The sequence below is a fragment of the Pieris napi genome, chromosome 20, assembly GCF_905475465.1.
Source record: "Pieris napi chromosome 20, ilPieNapi1.2, whole genome shotgun sequence".
NCBI classification, from domain to species: domain Eukaryota; kingdom Metazoa; phylum Arthropoda; class Insecta; order Lepidoptera; family Pieridae; genus Pieris; species Pieris napi.
Window position 1 is genome coordinate 7,759,435 of NC_062253.1, and position 20,593 is coordinate 7,780,027.

Below are 20,593 nucleotides of genomic sequence, written 5' to 3' on the forward strand. Positions count from 1 at the left end.
TAAAGGCGGTATGGTTGAAAGACTATATATATAGCCTGCGCCATGGGCGAAAATTAAAAAAAAAAGCATGCGAAGTAATAAGATTTGGCGCTCAAAAGTGTAGTACTATTTGTTGTGGTTATTGTACTTTAAAGGAAATAAGTCAAAGAATAATTATTTCAAGAGATGTTCGATAGTGAATTTGAAGAAATTCTATATAAACATATCAATTTATAAAAGTAAAAAAATATGTCATCTAGTCGAATACAACAAAATATTAACAGCTGTTATTAGAGTCGTTCATTATTTTATTACATTAAGAAAAGATGTAAAAAGTTCTGCATTAATCCTATCGGAAGCTAAAACCTTTCACAGTTCACCATTGTAAAGTTCCTTAGATAATAAATAAAATATTATTTTTTTCCTTAATCAACCACTATAATTTAATTACGTCTCCTATGGAAATACTGCTGAAATTTCTATTAATATTTATGAGCAAACTTTTAGGCTGATCTTACAAAACATTCGCTTGTTAAATAAAAAAGTGCGTGCGTACAATGTCAAAGGTGAAACTTCTTTGGCAAACTAATTTTTAAGTCTTGTTCATATTTATGAACATCTAAAACTTAAGATTTCCAAGACCTAGAGGGAGGGAAAAAGAAAGATAAGTTTCGAAAATTAACACAAATTATAATTTTTTTAAATTTATTTCTTCGATAATAAAAACACGGCATTTAAATTAACAATTTGTCATTTTAGATTTCAATAAATTATTTTGCATAAAATACTAATATTTCATAAATTCTCTTTACGAAATTTTAATTTTAAAAATAGAATTTCTAAAAGGTAATTCGCCCTCCTCACTCTCTCAATCGCTCTCTCCCTTTTCTTCGATAAAAACGTTGCACATCTTCGTGATGTTCCGTAAAAATTTTAACCTCATGCGTCTAAAGAAGTTTTACTTCAAAAAAACATGCTTCAACAGAAATGTCTCCTTTAACCTTTACTTACTGATCCCAGGTATCACAAAGAGTAGAAGATGTGTGGTTAATGGTGACTGTGAAGCGAGCGACACTTCAGCGAGCAGCGGCTAAGCCTGCTCGTCCCGTGCAGTCTGTCCCACCACAGAGTGCTGCCATACAACCACTAGCCGAAAAGGTTTGTTTATTGAAATATCTTTATTTAAAATTATAGTCTTCTTTAATTAACCTTCACCCGGATCTATATTATCACTACACGATTAACGGCACAATTTTTTTTATTAGTGGAGTCTTTTATTGGATAACGTAGAATCAAATTGTCATATTGGTGTATTAAATATATAAAAAAGATTGTCGAAGACATGATTGAGGCGTAACATATTAGCAAATTTTCACCGGAGAAACGTTTGAGTAAATACATTTACCTTAAGAAATACTAGAACTAAGCAAAATTCAGATTATTCTTTTAATTTTGTATTTTAGTATTGCTGTGTGTTAGAAATCTAAAAAAAGAAATCCAGAACCATTCCTACCTGTACACGATTTCAATTATCGTTTTTGTTGACATGCACTCATAAATATTCATAGGCCAGCTTAATTCGGTGCTACAAGGGCGTCTCTCGCACACGAGTGCAGAATGATAATTATTAATGAAAGTAAACCTTTCTAAGTTTTTCCTTGTACAACATTGTAGGATGTAACTACAATACTGGAAGACTCGTTTAAGACGTTTTTTTAATGCTAAGACGATATGCTAAGAAGTGTTTTTTTTTTTTAAATATTTTTATAAATATAATTCTTTTTACGCCACTAAAAACATCTTACATATAATTAAGTACTTAATAATTAACTGGATGGGTAACAATAAAATCATTTAAATCCAAATATAAATATCAAAGAAAGCAATAAACTTACTAAAAATTAGTTCAGAAACACTTAGTATGACTTATACACTTATAAAGACTTATAATAGTATTTATTCCTCTGAGGAACTCAGATATCAGAGCTCTCCTTGCCGACACCACACTAAAGGCGAACAGTTAAATTGTTAAACTTACTCGCCGGCCTAGCCATAAAGCTGTTCCCTCTGTAATTGGTGTTGACTTTAGGTGCATATTTTTTAGCGTCCTACTGTACACACAGAGACACACCTTACTTAGTAACTCAGGACAGTCAACTTTACCTGTAGCTAATATTTCATGAACCAAATATACAGCGTAATGTTGTAAATCGTATGAAGCGAGTACTGTATGAGAAATAATATAATGACATACCTATGAAACGATAATGAACGTTTCGCGTGCTTGACAGCTTTAGGGTCTGTTTCACAATGTATGGATAAACTACCAAATAGCTATGCAAAACATAAATTATTTGGAAGATAAATTGAGCTATTTGACACTTCATCGGACTCATAACTTATGATGGACTTTATGTGACGAATAGCGCTATCTGACAGTCGTGAAACGCTACAATAGTGTTTATCCTACCAATAAGTAATAAATAGCTAATTTAGAACTTATCCGTACATTGTGAAAGACCCTTAGAAGAACATTTTTATACTGTAATAATCTTGTTTCAATGCGGTCTATTTAGCCTAAACAAAATACTATTTACTTTTTCTATGACGTCAATTACTCTAATTCAAGTTTTTAAAGTCGCAAAAACCAGTGTCGAGTATGGAAAGTAGGCGAAAGCAGAGGTCATAGATGCTTTCACGGTTCAATAAGCTTTTTATTACTAATGATAACCGCGTATCTAATTTGAACCGACATTTCCAATATAAATCAAAAATAATACCAATTCTTTCGTATATACTTATCTGATTTCTTTTATCAATTCAAACAAAAGTATTAGTTTATACTGCATTTTGAAGTCCACTATATTTTTATTATATACTTTGTACTATATAATACATTTCTCAATATATGTGACCAGCTTTTTATTTTTTTATATGCATGTTTTTGTATAAGGTAATAAAGTGTAAATAAATATACAAAATAATTTGAAAGCTATAGTTTCATAGGATATAGTGCAATTTTTGTTTTGGTATTGTAACTTTGCACATGGCTAAATTTATTGAAAACTATATCAGAAATTTTATTATTACATTAAATTCTAGGTATATCGTTCCTCAGGTCACAGGCAAACATAAAATAATACCTTCAAAAAAGCACTTTTTTTTTAAGACAATTCACACCAATTGACCTAGTCCCATGCTAAGCTGGTGAAGCTTGTGTTATGGGTACTAGGCAACGGATATACATACATATTATAGATAGATATACATATAAATACATATTTAAACACCCAAGACCTGGCCACAACACCAAATGCTCATCACATCGATGTTCGTGTCAGCCGGGGATCGAACCCGGGACCCATGGATTCGCAGTCAGGGGTACTAACCACTAGACCAATGAGATGTCGTAAAAAAGTATAATTAAAAAAAACAATTTAAAATTGTGACGGGAGGACATATGTCCACTCCTAACATATTAATCTGTATGCCAGCTAGCTTATCGCGAGAAAAATCTAGAAATATGTATATGGCGCATAACTTTCGTAATAGATCGTGTATATCTATTACGTTTTTTTTTTTTTTTTTTTTATTAAAACAGGGGGCAAACGGGCAGGAGGCTCACCTGATGTTAAGTGATACCGCCGCCCATGGACACTCTCAATGCCAGAGGGCTCGCGAGTGCGTTGCCGGCCTTTCAGGAATCGGTACGCTCTTTTCTTGAAGGAGCCTAAGTCGAATTGGTTCTGTAATACCTCAATGGGCAGCTGGTTCCACAAAGTGGTGGTGCGCGGCAAAAACTGCCTTGAAAAACGCTCAGTTGTGGAACGGCGGACGTCGAGGTGATACGGGTGGAATTTCGTACTCTGCCTCGACGTCCGATGACGAAACTCAGCTGCAGGTATTAATCCGAACAACTCCTCTGAACACTCTCCATGGTAAATGCGGTAGAAGATGCAGAGAGACCCCACATCTCTACGCAACGCCAAAGGATCAAGCCGCTCGGAAAGGGATTGGTCGTCGACGATTCGAACCGCTCTGCGTTGAATACGGTCAAGTGCAAGGAGCCGGTACTGGGGAGCCCCCGCCCAGAGGTGAGAGCAGTACTCCATGTGGGGCCGAATTTGCGCTTTATATAGTTGCATGCGGTGGCCCGGAGTGAAGTACCGTCTCGCCTTGCTGAGCACACCAAGCTTTTTGGAGGCTAATTTAGCCTTTCCCTCCAAGTGACCACGAAACTGAACGTCGTTCGATATGTCAACGCTAAGTATTCCAATGCTGGCTGTGGCTTTAAGAAGAGTGTTTTCGAAAAGAGGAGTAGCGACAAAGGGTGTTTTTTTAGCGGAAAACGCGCAAACTTGTGTCTTCTTGGGGTTAAATTGGACCAGGTTTAGTCTGCCCCAGTCTGAGACTCCACGTAGTAGAGTTTCGACTTCAGACACAAGTTTGTTCCGGTACTCATCGACAACTGCCCGAGAAATACCTGCCCGGCCAGTGTAAAAAGTATCCCCAGTGCTGTCATCCGCATAGCAATGAATGTTGCTAAGTTGCAACATATCATTGATATGCAGAAGAAACAGGGTCGGGGATAGAACACAGCCTTGTGGGACCCCCGCGTTCACGGGTTTAAGGTCGGAGCATGCTCCGTCGATGACGACTTTGATGCTCCGATCGGCCAGAAAGCTGGAGATCCAATCGCATAATTTCTCGGGTAGCCCATAGGCAGGAAGCTTCGAGAGCAGTGCTCTGTGCCACACCCGATCGAAGGCTTTCGCTATGTCCAAACTAACCGCCAGCGCCTCCCCCTTGGACTCAATTGCCTCTGCCCATCTATGTGTAAGGTATACAAGAAGGTCACCAGCCGAACGACCACGACGAAAGCCGTACTGATAATCGCTAATCAGCTGGTGGCCCTCTAGATACCTCAAGAGCTGGCAGTTAACAATGGATTCCATTATTTTGGAGAACAAGGAGGTTATGGCTATTGGGCGATAGTTGGACGGATCAGAGCGATCGCCTTTTTTAGGGATCGGATGTATCGATGCGGTTTTCCAGCACCTCGGGACAGTGCCAAGCGAGTACAGGTACCGGAAAAGGCGCGTTAAGACCGGAGCCAACTCAGGAGCACAAGTACGCAGCACAATTGGCCATCCGGCCCGCTCGACTTATGAATGTCCAAGGAAGATAGTGCTCTGCGGACAGCACGTTGCCGGAATGTGATTTCCGGCATCGAAGAATCACACCGCGAAATGGTCGGTGGTGATCTTCCTCGGTCATCCAAAGTCGAGTTGGACGCGAAGAGACAGCCTAAAAGGTCGGCCTTCTCCTTCGCAGTGTGGGCCAGCGAGTCATCCTCCCTGTGCAGTGGTGGAATAGCGGGCTGACAAAAATTCCCTTGGACAGCTTTGGCGAGAGACCAGAAGGCTCGAGTCCCTGAAGGGAGTTGGGCCAATCTCTCGCCAAATCTGGCAATGTGCTCTGACTTTGCCTTAGTGATTTCCCGTTTGAAGGACCTGGAGGCTGAGTTATATGCTTTTTTAAGTTCGCTGGTATTGGCATCACGAGATTTCGCCGCTTCCGCCCATGCCTTAAAGCATTCTCGCTTTCGACACGAGGCCGCCTTGCAAGAACGTTTAAACCAGGGCTGAGACTTGCCACCGATCGGCATCGCAGAAAATGGAATAAAGAGTTCCATGCCCTGCAGAACCACTTCGGCGACAGAGGCAGCGACGGAATCTGGAGCTTCCGACGAAAAGCACATAGGCCCCCAAGGGTAGGACGCAAAGAAAGACCGCATCCCGTCCCAATCTGCTGACTTGTAGTGCCAAATACGGCGACAACCCAAAAAGCGGGGCCGTGAAGGGCGCGTAGAAGGCACAATACTCCGGACCACACAATGATCTGATGAACCCAATGGCGGGTCAACAGAGACTTGATAGTTCTCCGGATGTGAAGTCAGCAGAAGATCCAACAAAGAGGGTTTATGACCATCCACATCTGGTATTCGCGTAATCGCAGGGACCATTTGTGTCAGGTCGTAGGCTAAAGCAAAGTCGTGAAAGGATCTTCCCGCGTGATCGGTGGTATCAGAGCCAAGCCAATCGGCATGGTGGGCGTTAAAATCGCCAAGTATCACGATTTCAGCGGTAGGAACCCTTTCGAGCAGGGAATCTGTAGCCGTTTGAATGTGCTCGATGAGTCGGTTAGTTTCGTCATTTCCGCTATGGGACCTATACAGGCACGCATAGAATCGCGGATGGTCATCGCAGTCTACGCGCAGCCAGAGGTTAGATAGGTCCCTTCCTTCAAGCGTCCCGAGGCGACGAGAACAGATATCCTCCCTGACGTACACGCAAACTCCCGCCCGCGGCACAAATGAATGTTCCAATTTGTACCCCGGGTAGGAGAGGTAAGAAGTATCAGCCGGGGAGGATATTTGAGTCTCAGTAAGGAAGAATAAGGCCGGCTTCGCAGTTTCTAAGTAAAAGTGAACCGCGTTTAGGTTAGTTTTTAGCCCCCTAACATTTGTAAAGTCCACCGTGAGCGTGGAAGGGGTTGCCTTAGGTAAATGCTTCCGTTTGCCCCGAGATCGAAACCTATTAATGCATAAGTTTTTAGAGCAGTTTTTGCCCACCCCAGAATACGAAGGGCAGCCTGTGCATCCACCATCGAATACCAATTGTTCCGATGATGGACGCCCAGAAGGGGATTCTCCACAGCGTAAACGTGTGGTACCCCCCTGGGGTAATCTCTGTTTAAACTGCATCTTCATACTTTTGGGGGGGGGGATTGATGGGCTCCGGGAGTCTCACTCATGACTCACCGCACGAAACGCGAGTACAATAAGATGAACTTATTGCATCACTTCACGCCGGTTTTCTGTGAGACAGTGGTACTGCCCCGGTCGTGCCTGCCCATTTGGCTGAAGCCCTAAAGCAGCAGCATGGCACTCCCACGTAAAAACGTGATATGATTACCACGCAGACCGGTGACCCTTTGCCTATAGAATATTAATTATTTTTTGTTTATTCTATGACATAGTGAATAAATAATAGCTTATTATTTAAAACACATATGCCATGTCTATGCTTAGAAACACAAGTAAATGATTATAAAAACAATACGCATAAATGCCAGTAATTAAATAGTCAATTTATGAATTTTCATTTTACACGAACTAAATATTGTCTAAAAAACGTAATTTTTTAATTAAAATGATTAGATATACATTTTTTTATAATACACGATCTTCTTAATAATATATATCTCAATTACATTCAATAGAAAGTTGTATAATTTATATAAGTAAGTTAAATAACACTTTTTTAGGGCTGGTACCAGGAAGCCGTCAATCAGGTAGTTCCTAAGGGCATTTCTTAGGAAACATGTTTATTTCCTGAGGACTTACGTATATCTTTTATATAATAATTGCATTCCTTAAGTAATGGGTCTATCTCGCTTTAATTATGTTTGGAATATGTTGCCAACGAGTTGTATTAAAATGGTTTGTAAGTTTTATAGATTTTCATGAAAATTTTGATGACGTGTTATGACTAATTTTTGTCTGGTTTTTTCTATTTATCTGGATCTATATATATTTAAAAATAAGAATGGTTTACAAAATATACCAACTACGAATCGTAGCATTTAAAGAATAAAACAAAATTTGATTAATGAAACATATCTACATTTTTTTTTAAAAGGGACCCCTACATCCTAGCCTATCAGTCACGCAATCTGGCAGATTTGACATATCTACATTAAAAAATACAATAAAAACTTAAAATAAAAAATGGGCCAAATTCATCTTAAACTTGCTGTCACCAGAAGCACTGATTTACAGTGCAGAGTGACAGCTATACACATTAAACAAAAATGTAATCAATTAAAGTAAAAAAAAAAAGTATTACTAAGACAAACAAACATAAAACTATAACACAATGCAACTAAATTCCCAGCCCAGCCGACTGATATTCCAAAGACTTTTGCATTTCATCTTGGATGTTGCGGGCTGGAGGTGGCAGGTTCTTCCATGGTTTGTTGCATAGTATCAAAATCCGCGAAAAGACGCTGTTCTACATTTAGAGACAATAAGCAGTTTGTTTCTCCCTTTAGTGATACGCTTGACTGTATTTACGTCCTGTATTTCAATCGATTTGGACCATTGCATATCATTTAACGCTATGGCCACAAAGTGACATCAGTGGAATCATCGGATCGCAACTAAGTTGTGGTCACACGTCTTGAATGGATTACATGAATTATGGTGTGAGTGAAAGTCATACATAACGAGGGTTTGCCAGTATGGCACTGGTGCCTATTTTTCGCTTCAATAGTTTTAAAAAGGTTCAGTGCACTTCCTGCGCTTACGCAACGCGTTCAATAATGAAAAACCCATGTATTCACGCACTGTTGTGTCCCGGAAATCCTTTTTGATTAGGGGTACAAAAATTCGCAAATTCACGGATTAAACATGATAAAATTATCTTATTTATTATATAATTACCCTAATTTCTTTGAGTGACTTTATGGGAGTCATCAAATAACATGTCCAATTTGTACCTCAAGTCAAGTCAAGACCAGACACATGTCAAACTTCACATATTGACAGCTGTTAATTTTAGTTTGATTAACGTTTTTAAATCGTTCCTACGACGAACGTCAGGTTTGAATAAAAATGCATGAGTTTCTTGCTATGTTTATTGTTACAGTGAAACTTAGTATGGGCTAAATATTTAAATCAACGCAGCTGCTGCCATGGGCAATAAAATGGAAACTAGGCCAAAGGTGGCCAAATGGAACAAAGGGAGAGTCAATTGAATGAAGTGACGAGAAAATTCAATTTGTATAATGAACTCATTGTACCTATTTACTAGTGTGATTACTGATGAAATTAAAGATTCATAATCCTGTTAAACTCTCTCTATATCTCTACATTCCGTTTAGTTTGTAATTTGATAAATACTTTTTATCGTTGTGTGCGTGCGTACGCCTACAATTAAAGTGTATGAACCAGTATCGCCTGTGTGTACCTTGCCTTCAGATTTTTGTATCTTTTTCGTTATTTATTATTCGTCTATTCGTCGTCAATATAATCGTAGATTTTTGTATTTAAGGCATGTTCCATACGGTCTTTTCTCTTATCGTATAAGCGAGCGTTATAATAGAAATATACGTAGGGGCCCAAATACATGACCGAAATCAACCAATACTCTTAAGTTGCGGTAGAGACGTTTTATTTGTGTAGTTCTCGCGTTAAACAAATGTATATAGCACATATTATATGGTAAAGGGTACAAAGTATCAGATAAGAGTGCGTAATTTTTATCATCCTTAGGCTTATGCAGTATATTATTCATACTCTATACGTATATTACAACAGTATATGTAGTTACTAAAAGTTTAAAACACAGACTAATAGCTATTTTGTTTATTATTATTTTATTATTATACTTACAATTTCTTTAAGTTATGAGGAGCATAGTGTAATTTGGAGATAGTGGATTTTGTAAAAAACTCTTCGATTAAAAAAGGTACGGCACTATTTCCAGTTCTTCTCACTCCTTCTATGACGAAGTATAGTAGCCATTTACTGCCAGTTTCTTCGATTTGAGAACTGAACAAGGACAACTTGGTTTAAAATTGGCAGTAAATGTAAACCTTTTTTTAAATAATTTTTATTTGACATTCATAAGTATTCATTTAACTATATGAATGAATTACATTATGATTTGATTCGAGTAATAGTAGCCAGTAGTATATAGCTGTTTTTAAGAATTCCTCTTTGATGTGATTTAAGATATCTCCAAGAATATTACGCGCAATTACGGGCGCGTACCTTACGATGATGCAATTTTTTCTTTTCTTTCTACCATATTAAAATAAATCCATTAAACTGAAATCTGAAGCCAAACTCCATAAAGAGTTGTAACACAGGTTTATTACTTGCATCTAAGAGCTTTATGCTATATTTATCAAGCAATTATTTCAATCAACTTAATACAGCTTCCCGCTCAAAGGAATGCAATTCACAAGGTCAAAAATGAATTGTACTCCACACCTAATACCTAAGTAAATGTTAATTAAATAATATATTTACGCAAATTACATTTAACATTGAATTTAAATTACTAAGGATAGCCACTGCCTATTTCTTATTTTATTTCATATCTGCTGGCCTCTAGGTTGCATTTTAATTATATTGAAGTATGGCTCGCAGCTTCAAAACCAATTTAAATGTTTCTCATTTAACTAATAATAATAATTAAATTTGGTGTGTTAATAAGTATCTTTTTAGGTTTATCTTTAGCATTCTTGTATAAGCTTATTCAAAATAAACAGTAAATCAAAACACGTATTATATAATAGTAAAATATTTTTGGAACTTGATTCTTATCAGAGACATTCTTACAAAACAAGAATTTTATATACCTAAGTAATTTGCGGTTTTTAATGATATTTTTATTACAAAATTCCACTGTCCAATTGTGTTAACTTCACGACTTACACGGTTCTTAGTATATTATATAGTATATATACGCCTGAGTAATTTTTATCTCTAGATAAAAGGCAAAATCTAACTGTTGGTTGAAGGATAAAAACAAAAACTGAGATTTAATGTTCAAGGGAGCTCGTTAACTGACTGATGGAATTCCATACATTGAGGTTTTTGTAAGACTAACCATGATACCATGCTGAGAGTTCCTTGCTCCTGTACACGCCATGATGGGCATCCGAGCTACTTTCATTTCTGAATAGGCTGTAAAACTTATCACAATTGAAAATTTAATTACGTAATTGCGTAGTCCGGTTTTAGACACGTCTACTCAAACCTCTATTACAGTATTATTCGTAAAATTTCGATAAATCTTCCGCTAGTACGCCCTGCACTGGCCTCTCTGCATCCACTGTGAGCCGACCTTCTGACTATGTCGTCAGTCCACATAGTTTATTAAACACAATCTTATATTAAACTAGCAGACCGGCCAAGCGTTGCTGTGGCTAAGGTTTTTGTTATATTACATAGTAGCAAACTATTCAAGGGAAACGGTAGGAGAACACCAGTCATGGGGACCACCATGCTTTTTTGGTGGTTATGCCATTAAATTGTAGCTTATGTGAAACGTTGGTACTTTCAACACAGCGCCATTTGTTAGTACTTAGTAGTGTAACTATCAAATAATAAACAAATATTTGGCAATAAAATAATATTGTGGATATAAATTGAGATGTAAGCTATCCTATCTTTTAAGTTGGATCAAACTGCCCACGGTGTGCAAATTTTATTGATATCGGTTCGGTAGTTTAGGAGTCCATAGCGGACAAACAACGTGACACGTAATTTATATATATTAAGATATATTATTAGCCTAGTATTATATTTTAATAGTAATTATTACTAGCCTCACCGTATTATTAATTATGAGGTTTGAACGCCCCGGCCTTTCTATATTCACTTCACTCTCTCGTACCAGGCAAAAATCATCGTGAGGAAACCGTCTTAGGCCCAAATAAATTTGTAATAGCACAGGCTAATCCCCTACTTTCTGTACTAGACAATTTATTAATGACACCGAACATAAATGTGCGGCAAAAACACAATCGCCTGAAACATATATGTATTAATCTAAAAATATTTTCCATTTAAGCCTTAATTGTTTGAATTAGCACAATTATGGGGTTTAAAATGATATATTATGCAAGTTATTGTTAAATTGGAGTAGCGAATACACGCTACATTCCTTTCTCAAGGTGAACGCAGGTTGATTTGCTCTCGTATATTTACAGCTTGTAAAAACATTATGTCATAGCCGACATTAGCGTACATAACAAAGCTAGTTCTATTATAAGAATTCGTGAAGCGCTTTAATATACACTTACATAGAACTGAATTAAACTGTAGTGCTATTAATTAACCACATGTTATTATAAGAAATCCAGAAAGCGCATAGAACTGACACATTTCTACGACCATTAGCAATTTTTTAGTTTTAAGGTTAGGTGACCCTTCTCTGGCGCATGACGCCCCCAAATTTTTACTTAGAATCTTACCGTACCGGTAACTACGAAAATATACTAGAATCCTACGTAATTAATCTACCGATTGACAATAAATAAAAGAAGAAAAACGTTTATTTTATTAATTAAAGCACACACACAGAGAGAAATACAAACACAACTACTTTAATCAATAAGGTATTAATTAACTTTAATAATTATTATACCATATAAATATATGTATATCTTTGGCAGAGTAAATCTGTAAAAATTAGACATAGGTATCCCCTTAGCCCATAAAACTCTAAAGGAAGTGATTCCTTTGAAAATTATAATTACTTTGATCAAAAAAGAATACCCTTTGTTATCCCACACATTTTCCAGACCACTTCATGTGAACTACGCCATGGGAAGCCCTCAATGGTGTTAGTGCCATTCTGTGTTCCTTGCACGTGGTTGAACACCCGTTTTTCCTCATTAAAACCCGCTGTTGAGATATTATTACCAGGCTTATAATCATTTTTGGCCTGCGATTATCTTTGTTCTTTAAGAATTCTTAAAGATTCGTTTTTATTATCTAGAAAAGATCGCTTAACGATAAACTAAAGTTAATATCTACCTTTTGCAACAAAATAATTCTATTAGATATTGTATATTGTCCTAAATAGTGGCTTTTATAAGACCATCCGTAATTCCAAGTCAAATATACGTAATGCGTAACAATAAATACAGATTAGAATTAAAACAATTAATTAATCAGTTACTAGACGGAAAAATCCGATGATTAAAACTTTTAACACCAACTCGCGGGTATTTAGGAAGTAACAAGTGTAAGAAACATATTATGATGCCACGTCCGGTGCAGAAGGCTGTTTAAAGGTCCAACTTAAGGTCAAATGAAAGCAAGTTCGATGTAAAAAACGAAACTCGTATACACTTTCATCTTACATACATAGATCACGTTTTAGTTATACATTGTTTTGAATTAAATTCGAGTCAACAAAATACGTCTTTATTAGAATACCCATAGAAACCTTTATACAAGTTGAATTTAATGTTTATCGTGGTGTTGCTTTGTGTTTGTTTGTTTTAAATATTTATTTTGTTCATTTAAGCGGCGGTTGAATAGACATAATATCTAATAGGCCACATCTAACTTAACATCAGGTGGGAAACGTATCTCCAGTTCTGTATAAAAAAATATTAAATGAATTTTAATTATTATTTATTTACAAATTAGTTATAAATCAATGGCGGTTCAACCCTAATAGGGTCTGGGCCTCAGATTTCTCAATCTGTCTCATCATGATTTGTCAATCTAATAGACAAGTCGGTGATCAGCCTCCAGTGCCTGACACACGCCGTGGACTCTTTGGGTCAAAGGGAAGCCTGTTTCCTCACGATGTTTTCCTTCACCGTTCGAGCGAATGTTAAATGCGCACATAGAAAGAAAGTCTATTGGTGCACAGCCAGGGATCGAACCTCTGAGGTCGTAGGTTCGAGATATGAGAGTCGCACGCTGAAGCCACTGGGCCAACAATGCTCTATATGTAAGGGTAATAAAGTAATAAACGGCCAATCGAAATAATTATATTTGAGCCACTATAATACTCTTAGAAGCGTGATATTTGTCAGCCAACTAAATCATCATTTATTTTATTCATCATTACTTTTTAAATATTTGTTCATTGATCGTGTGTTAGTAATTATTGTGTTAAAGTATAAGTAAAACGCTTCGTATAACTAAGTAATTAAATTGGCAACTTCTTCCACAATTTTCTAGTATTTTTTCTTTTGGTCTTATTGTTTAAAAATAGTTACTTCAACTCGTTTTATTGAGTTCGTACATTTGCCGCATAGAGGATGCAGTAAGGGTCGTAGGTAAATCTATAATCCTTGATTACACAAAAAAACATTTCGCCATAACAAATTTACAATGTACACATATTTCTAAATGTCATGCAATTATTACAAGTTCTCTCAACTTGAGTTTTGATATCTCACGGCCACTGCCAAAATTAGGCTTAGAGTGGGCGAACTACATGTTATTATGATGGCCATTGACCATTATTTGTGCCAAAGTTGGTAATAATCAGTTATTTGACTAGTATATGACCTATAAAATGTTTCCTCTAGCGAATATTCGAATAAAATTGAAAATTACATTACTCGAAACTCAAAACTAGTTATATAGTACACTAGGAGACCTGGCCAAGCGTTACTGTGGCTAAGGTTTCTGTTATATTACATAGTAGTAAAATATTCAAGGGAAACGGTAGGAGAACACCCGTCATGGGGACCACCATGCTTTTTTGAACGTTGATACTTTCAACTCAGCGCCATCAGTGAGAATTGTGACTGTCAAATTATTAACAAATATTTTGCAATAAAATAATATTGCGGATATAAATTTAGATGTAAACTATCCAATCTTTTAACTTAAATAAATAAAAAAAAACACACGGTGTGCAAATTGCAACGTGACGCGTAATTTATATATATTAAGATTTATATTCAATGTCTACGAATGTATTAAACAATTTTGCCAATTGAAATCTTCGAAACGAAAACATTTTTGATGATTAACCGTTAGTAACTGTATAAATTGTATGTGACGAAAGGAAAGTATATATTTCATGAATGTGGAGGTATTACTTTTATATTAAACTCTCTAAACTATATTTATATTAAATATTATGAGTGCGGCTAAAGACATATCAGTACATTAAATGTTCCTGTCGATTAAGGACATTCTGTTAGGGTATGATTAAGAAACAAGACTTGGAGATTTCTCTACGTTAGGTTTAAAGACATTGATTTATTCTCATAACAGACAATAGTCACTTACATGAGAACTTATATACTAAAGATACAATTTATCACGTCGTGCTTAAGCTTCAAGGACTTTCATTTACGCAGGTAACTGGGATCACTCAGGACATGGTCTTTTAGTCTAAATTTAAATATTGCCAGGCTGTCTGCACTTTTTATATTTTGTGGAAGTCTATTATACCGCAGCACTCCCCCAACGCTCAATGTTTTTTTACCGTTATTGGTTCTAAACTACGTTTACAATGTTTCGTATAGACACTCTTAGTTAAAAATAAAATATGTTTATTATGGAACATAAGATACATGTATCACTAATTCCACGTCATTAAATTTGAATTTGTAGGCATCCCTACTCATCGGCAAAGAAGACAGAGGGTGTAGGCCGAGAGAAAAAACAGGCGTAAAAAACTCTCGGTACTCTTTTAAAATAGCAAATCATCAAACAACACTTATTTTAAAACAAATATCGCAAATTAATTAGAAGTAGGCCGTCTAGTCTTAGTCCCAGGCCCTTTTATCAACTAGATAATCGTTAACTTTATAGTAAGCCTTTTTACACAGTTTTTCTTTAATAAATTTCTTAAATGTATTAAACGGCAGAGATAAAAGAGCCTTTAAGTCAGACAAAGAAGTATTTACTATACTTTTAGCCCAGCCGCTACATAATATCTCAGCCCTGATGAGCTGGATTGCTAGTATGTTTAATAGTAATACACTTTATCTATTATATTTCTTTGTTTTTTTTTTTTTGTTTTTTCCCTTACTAGGGCTGCCTGAAAGAGATCGCTTGTTAGTGATAAGGCCGCCCGTGGCATCCCTTATCGTTTTTATTTGTTATTGGTTTTGTATAAATGTTTTGTGTGAATAAATAAATAAAAAAAATATGTTTCTTAATTAAATTGGATCCTTCTTAGATTTTATTCCCTTTATTTAAAAAAAGTCTAGAATAAATATAAAGTTTACTGGACTTTATTTAGTCAGGGTTTAAAGTACCCTTTAAACTTATCGCAATATATATTTTATTTAGCATTTGTTTTAAACGTCAAAAATGGCACACCTTTCACATTTTTTGCCCATCTCGAGTATCGATTTATTCATCTAAACTCATACATATTTGATAGTGATCGTAATATAATGAAACTATCTCCTAGTAATTGTTTGTTATGCTCCGTCATCATGACTTCAAAATCGTCTGCCGTCAACACTCGTGGGCATCTTTATTCAACAGTCAATATTAATTATGTACTGCTACTATTATCATAATTATTTGTATGCTTCAGATTAATCTAACGGTACAAATTGGCATCAGGATTCGATGTTTGTTAAGGTGAAAACATTCTATTAGAAAATAACTTTGTTTATGTTTAATATTTACTCTTAACAAATGGTTTTTTTGTTTTTATAACAAAATAAGCTACCATTACAGATTACACCACACTTATATCACATACAAAGAAAATGGTAATAGATTAAAATATTTACAAAAAGGCTAACTATTTCTTACAGTATGAAGCACCTTGTGATGACCTTTTGTGTCAGGTAATTCAACAGATAAATAACAAAAAATATGCAGTTAATAAATTATTTCCATACGTCATGTGTGCCATATATCTATATAGATCAAAGTTCACCACTGTCTGGCTGTGTGCGATAAATTAACAACTGCACCGATTTTCATTTGTTTTCATCATGAGGATTTAGCATAGTATATGGCAAGGTACGGGTAACAAGTAAGCCCATGCTGAGCTAGATTGGAAGTATGTTTAGTAATAATACATTACGTCAATGATAAATAAATTGAATTAGGAAAGTGGTTGCCAATAATATGTGGTTAACGCGGTGACGCAATCATATTTATGAAGTTTACCTTAACAGTCTTTTATTACTCTGAAGCTGTATTAGGAATGCTCGACATATAATTTGATATACGTTATAATAAGGACATGCCAAGAAATCTAAAAAATATTGAAATAATTTTGCTATAGTATAACCATCACCACCATCCCATTTGAAGGACTACAACACTTAAAGCGTACCAATTCGAGAGCCGCCAATTCGGAGCTGATGACGCATTTGGGAATTACGAGTATGGCCGGCGGCGGTTTCAGTTATTATCAGGAGACATTTTAGCCTCTGTTAACTGTTCTATTGATACGAGTATATTGTATCGGTTAATTATCGCCAGTTAAAGAACTATTGTGGAAAGGACATGTATACCGAAAATAGAGCATCATAGATCATTATATCTTCTGTGTATAATTATTTTTATTATATGTGAAGCTATTCTAGTTTATATTTAATATTCTAATTATATTTAATTTTGATACATTAGCTTTATAATAAATAAATATAATTGTATGGTTCACATTATTTATCTTGAATCTCGTCTAGAATACTGAGCCCAAGCTGTCATTGCCGCATTCTTTGTAGAACCTTGCGTAAGAAATATATTACTAGAAAAGTGTATAATTGATTATAGGAGACGTAATATACTTGAACTAATGAGACGAACATTGTCACATTTTTCTCCTTTCTATTACTTTACTATAGAGCAGTGTTGGCCTAGTGGTTTCAACGTGCGACTCTCATCCCTGTTCGTTCCCCGGCTGTCCACCAATGGACGTGTCTATGTGTGCATTTGACTCACGCTCGTACGGTGAAGGAAAACATCGTGGAAATCAGCATGCCTTAGACCCATAAAGTCGACGACGTGTCAGGCACAGAGGTTGCTCACCTACTTGTGTATTTAAAATGATCATAGACAGATACAGACATCTGAGGACCAGACCTAATGTTGTAGGGCCATTCGACTTTACACACGTAATTAAAAATAAATGTTTAAATATTGTGACACAACAGTCAAGACTCAAAGGTCGCGATTCATAAACGAGAACGCGAACTATGACACCTGTGTCAAAATCCAATACATTTTTGAGATACGGAAGTCCGACTTAGCTCTAAGCTCTAGCTCGTTACCTTACTCTAAGGCATTACTAATATTAGTGTCTAATTATAAGCCTCAAATAATAAATGTTTTATCCTTATCACAATCGTGGCGTTTTGAGATGAAAGAGACGATTTTTTAATTAATATTGTTATACGTATTATGAACGTTAGTTACGTTAGGAATTGTCGTTGGTTTTCTGTAATTTATAATGGATTTAAACATCTATCTTGTTGTTGTTAGTTAGTTAAGTTAAGTTGTATGAATTAAAGTCACTCTATAGTCGAGCAACTGTAGATTATTTTATCATCGAATCATCTTCAATAATTATACTTGCTTTCTTCATTAATACGTTAATAGGAATACTTTTTGAATGCTATGTTATTTCTCTCATATTTACATATATATATATTCTACCGGTAATGATTTTAAATTCTGATAAAATCGTTTTAAAAACACGTCGTGAAGCAAGCAATTTGGACACAATTTAATCGGTTAGACGCGAATCACGGAATTGTCCCACTCAGACTTGATTTCTCTGTTTTATTTAGAAACGAAAGTGTTATACCAGTTCCGATAGATCTATATACGTTGAGAAATAATACATTTATGTAATAACATTTTTGGCGCTATTATAAATTGTGACACCATGCAATTTAGATATTTGCATATTTTATGAAGTAGATGTTCAAATTTTAGTGGTTAATAGTTAGAGAAAGTCTTTTAGGCGTTCACGTCTTCAAAGATGTAAGCTATTGTAATTAGATTTATTAACTTTAAAATTATACAAAAAATGTTTTAATTTTTATTTATTAATATTTTCAAAAATCAATTTTTTTTGATATTTAGGTCACTCTACGTTCATTTTTGGATGGATACCGCTTTCCTCACGATGTGTTTTTTCACCTTGCGATCATGTGGTAATATAGAAGGATTCATTGAGGCACAGCCAGACACGAATACACAACCTTAAAATCGAATCGGGTTTAAAATCGAACGCTTAACCACTCGAGTATTATTGCTTTTTATTAGTAGTTTAAATATTGTTCTATTTATATATTATTTGCATGTACTCTGTTAAAAATTTACATATAAACAAGTATGTGAAAGATTGTCGTGCTGTGAATAATGCATTCAAAACAAACGTGCATCATTTGTTTGCGGATTGCGGAAAGAAAACGATACAATTGTGTAACCTAAATTTACGGCTTTTAGAGTTTTACATCTTGTAATTTGTTAAGAGATTTATTTAGACAACTAACGTCGCATAATAGAAACGTTCCTTCTCACTGTAATAGGTTGAAGGAAACTACAGGGTCTGCAATACAAGTAATTAGTAATAATAATAATTTATTGCAAGAATATGATACAATAATGACCACATTATTGTACCATATTACCACCAAGAAGGTGGTACAATCGTAAGTTCGCATATTCTACACACAATGGCGCGTAAATTTGTATTTAAAGGCATTTTACATTTTTAGTCATATTAATTGGTTAACTCTTATATTATTTGTATTGTACATATCATATCATACGTTATTAATAATTCCCAAATTACATATTCATAAACATTTATTTGGCTAGTTAGAGAATAAACACCTAATATAAACCATAAATAAAAAACAGAAGATAAATTTGTAATGTATCGTCAAATTATTCCTTCCCAGTTTTTTTCTTTTTAATTATTCTTTCGCCATTCATTTGTTTACAATCGTAAAGTAATAACGAATGAGAGAATGCGAGTATGCCACTAATATTTGTAAACAACGCATTATTATCGCATGAATGGAAGTTAGACGTCATCTTTCAGCGAAACATGAAATTGCATCAGTTATACTTTATCTGTGGTCGGATTGATGTTATATTTAATCAAAAGTAAATATGTGTAACAAATTCAAAGTGTTAAAAAACAGGTTGATTACGATGTTGAAATCGGCAAGTTTTATAAAAATACACCAATACTTTAAGTAACAACTAAAATAAATTATTTAAACAGTTATTCAAAAACTATATTCAAATGTATCGAAATAATAAACGGTAAATCGACACGATTCAAAATAACACACAATTGTCTATTATTGATTATATTTGACAGAAACATTTAGATCCTATAAAATTATTTATTTGAAAATGATTTTATAAAGTTGCCATTGAGGACTTCCTTCTCGAGAGTGCGTTGCGGGACCGCATACGTTCAGAGTAACTCATTACTCAGTCGATCCGATGAGCCGTAGAGTGGCGGTTCTGCCGCCAAGCTCGCGCGACCTTCTCGCGTCTCTGCGAACCTAGTACTTTATTCACGCGGTCTTTTGTTTGTGAGCTTTCTTGAGCTTTTGTAAGTTTTCAAAGACAAAGAAATCTTGTGTGCAGTGACAGAGTGTTAGTTTTGTACTTAACTGTGGACTTGTGAAATTTTTGTTACCATCGTCCTGATGAAGCGTTCGACGTGGGTAGAGGTGGAAACCGGCGGCCGGTTAGGCTGTAACGGGGAAATTTTCTGGAGCGAATGTCCCGAATGTGACTGCGCTTACTGCAACCCTAACTACGTTTGTGTCTGTAGTGATAAGGTATATCTTTTTAATATACGAAAAATCTCCAATTTATGTGTTAAATTATTTATCTGGTTCTGATGTAGTCATAATATAATGCATTACTATCGTGATAAGAGTCTATTTTTATCAGAGCGTTTACAAATATTAGCTTTTGGAACGAAGTTCCTTATCGCGCGTTGTGAAAGGGGGCTACACGGAAAAAATTCTTACGAAAAGTTGTCACGACACTTTTTTGCTATTTGCTATTGTAATACACCGGTTCTCGTCCGATCACCGAAGTTAA

General features: G+C 35.4%; 1 protein-coding gene across 7 annotated transcripts in view; it reads left to right on the forward strand.

The window, feature by feature from the left end:
* Positions 1-20,593, forward strand: part of LOC125059488 (guanine nucleotide exchange factor DBS-like) — a 97,755-nt gene that overhangs the window by 42,567 nt on the left and 34,595 nt on the right. For all 7 annotated transcript variants that reach the window (XR_007118677.1, XM_047663914.1, XM_047663915.1 and 4 more), the window contains exon 11: positions 1,000-1,137. Coding sequence is in view for 6 of the 7 variants with exons in the window: in XM_047663914.1 (XP_047519870.1) it covers positions 1,000-1,137 (138 nt within the window). In the remaining variant the exon portion in view is untranslated. The remainder of the gene's footprint in view (positions 1-999; positions 1,138-20,593) is intronic.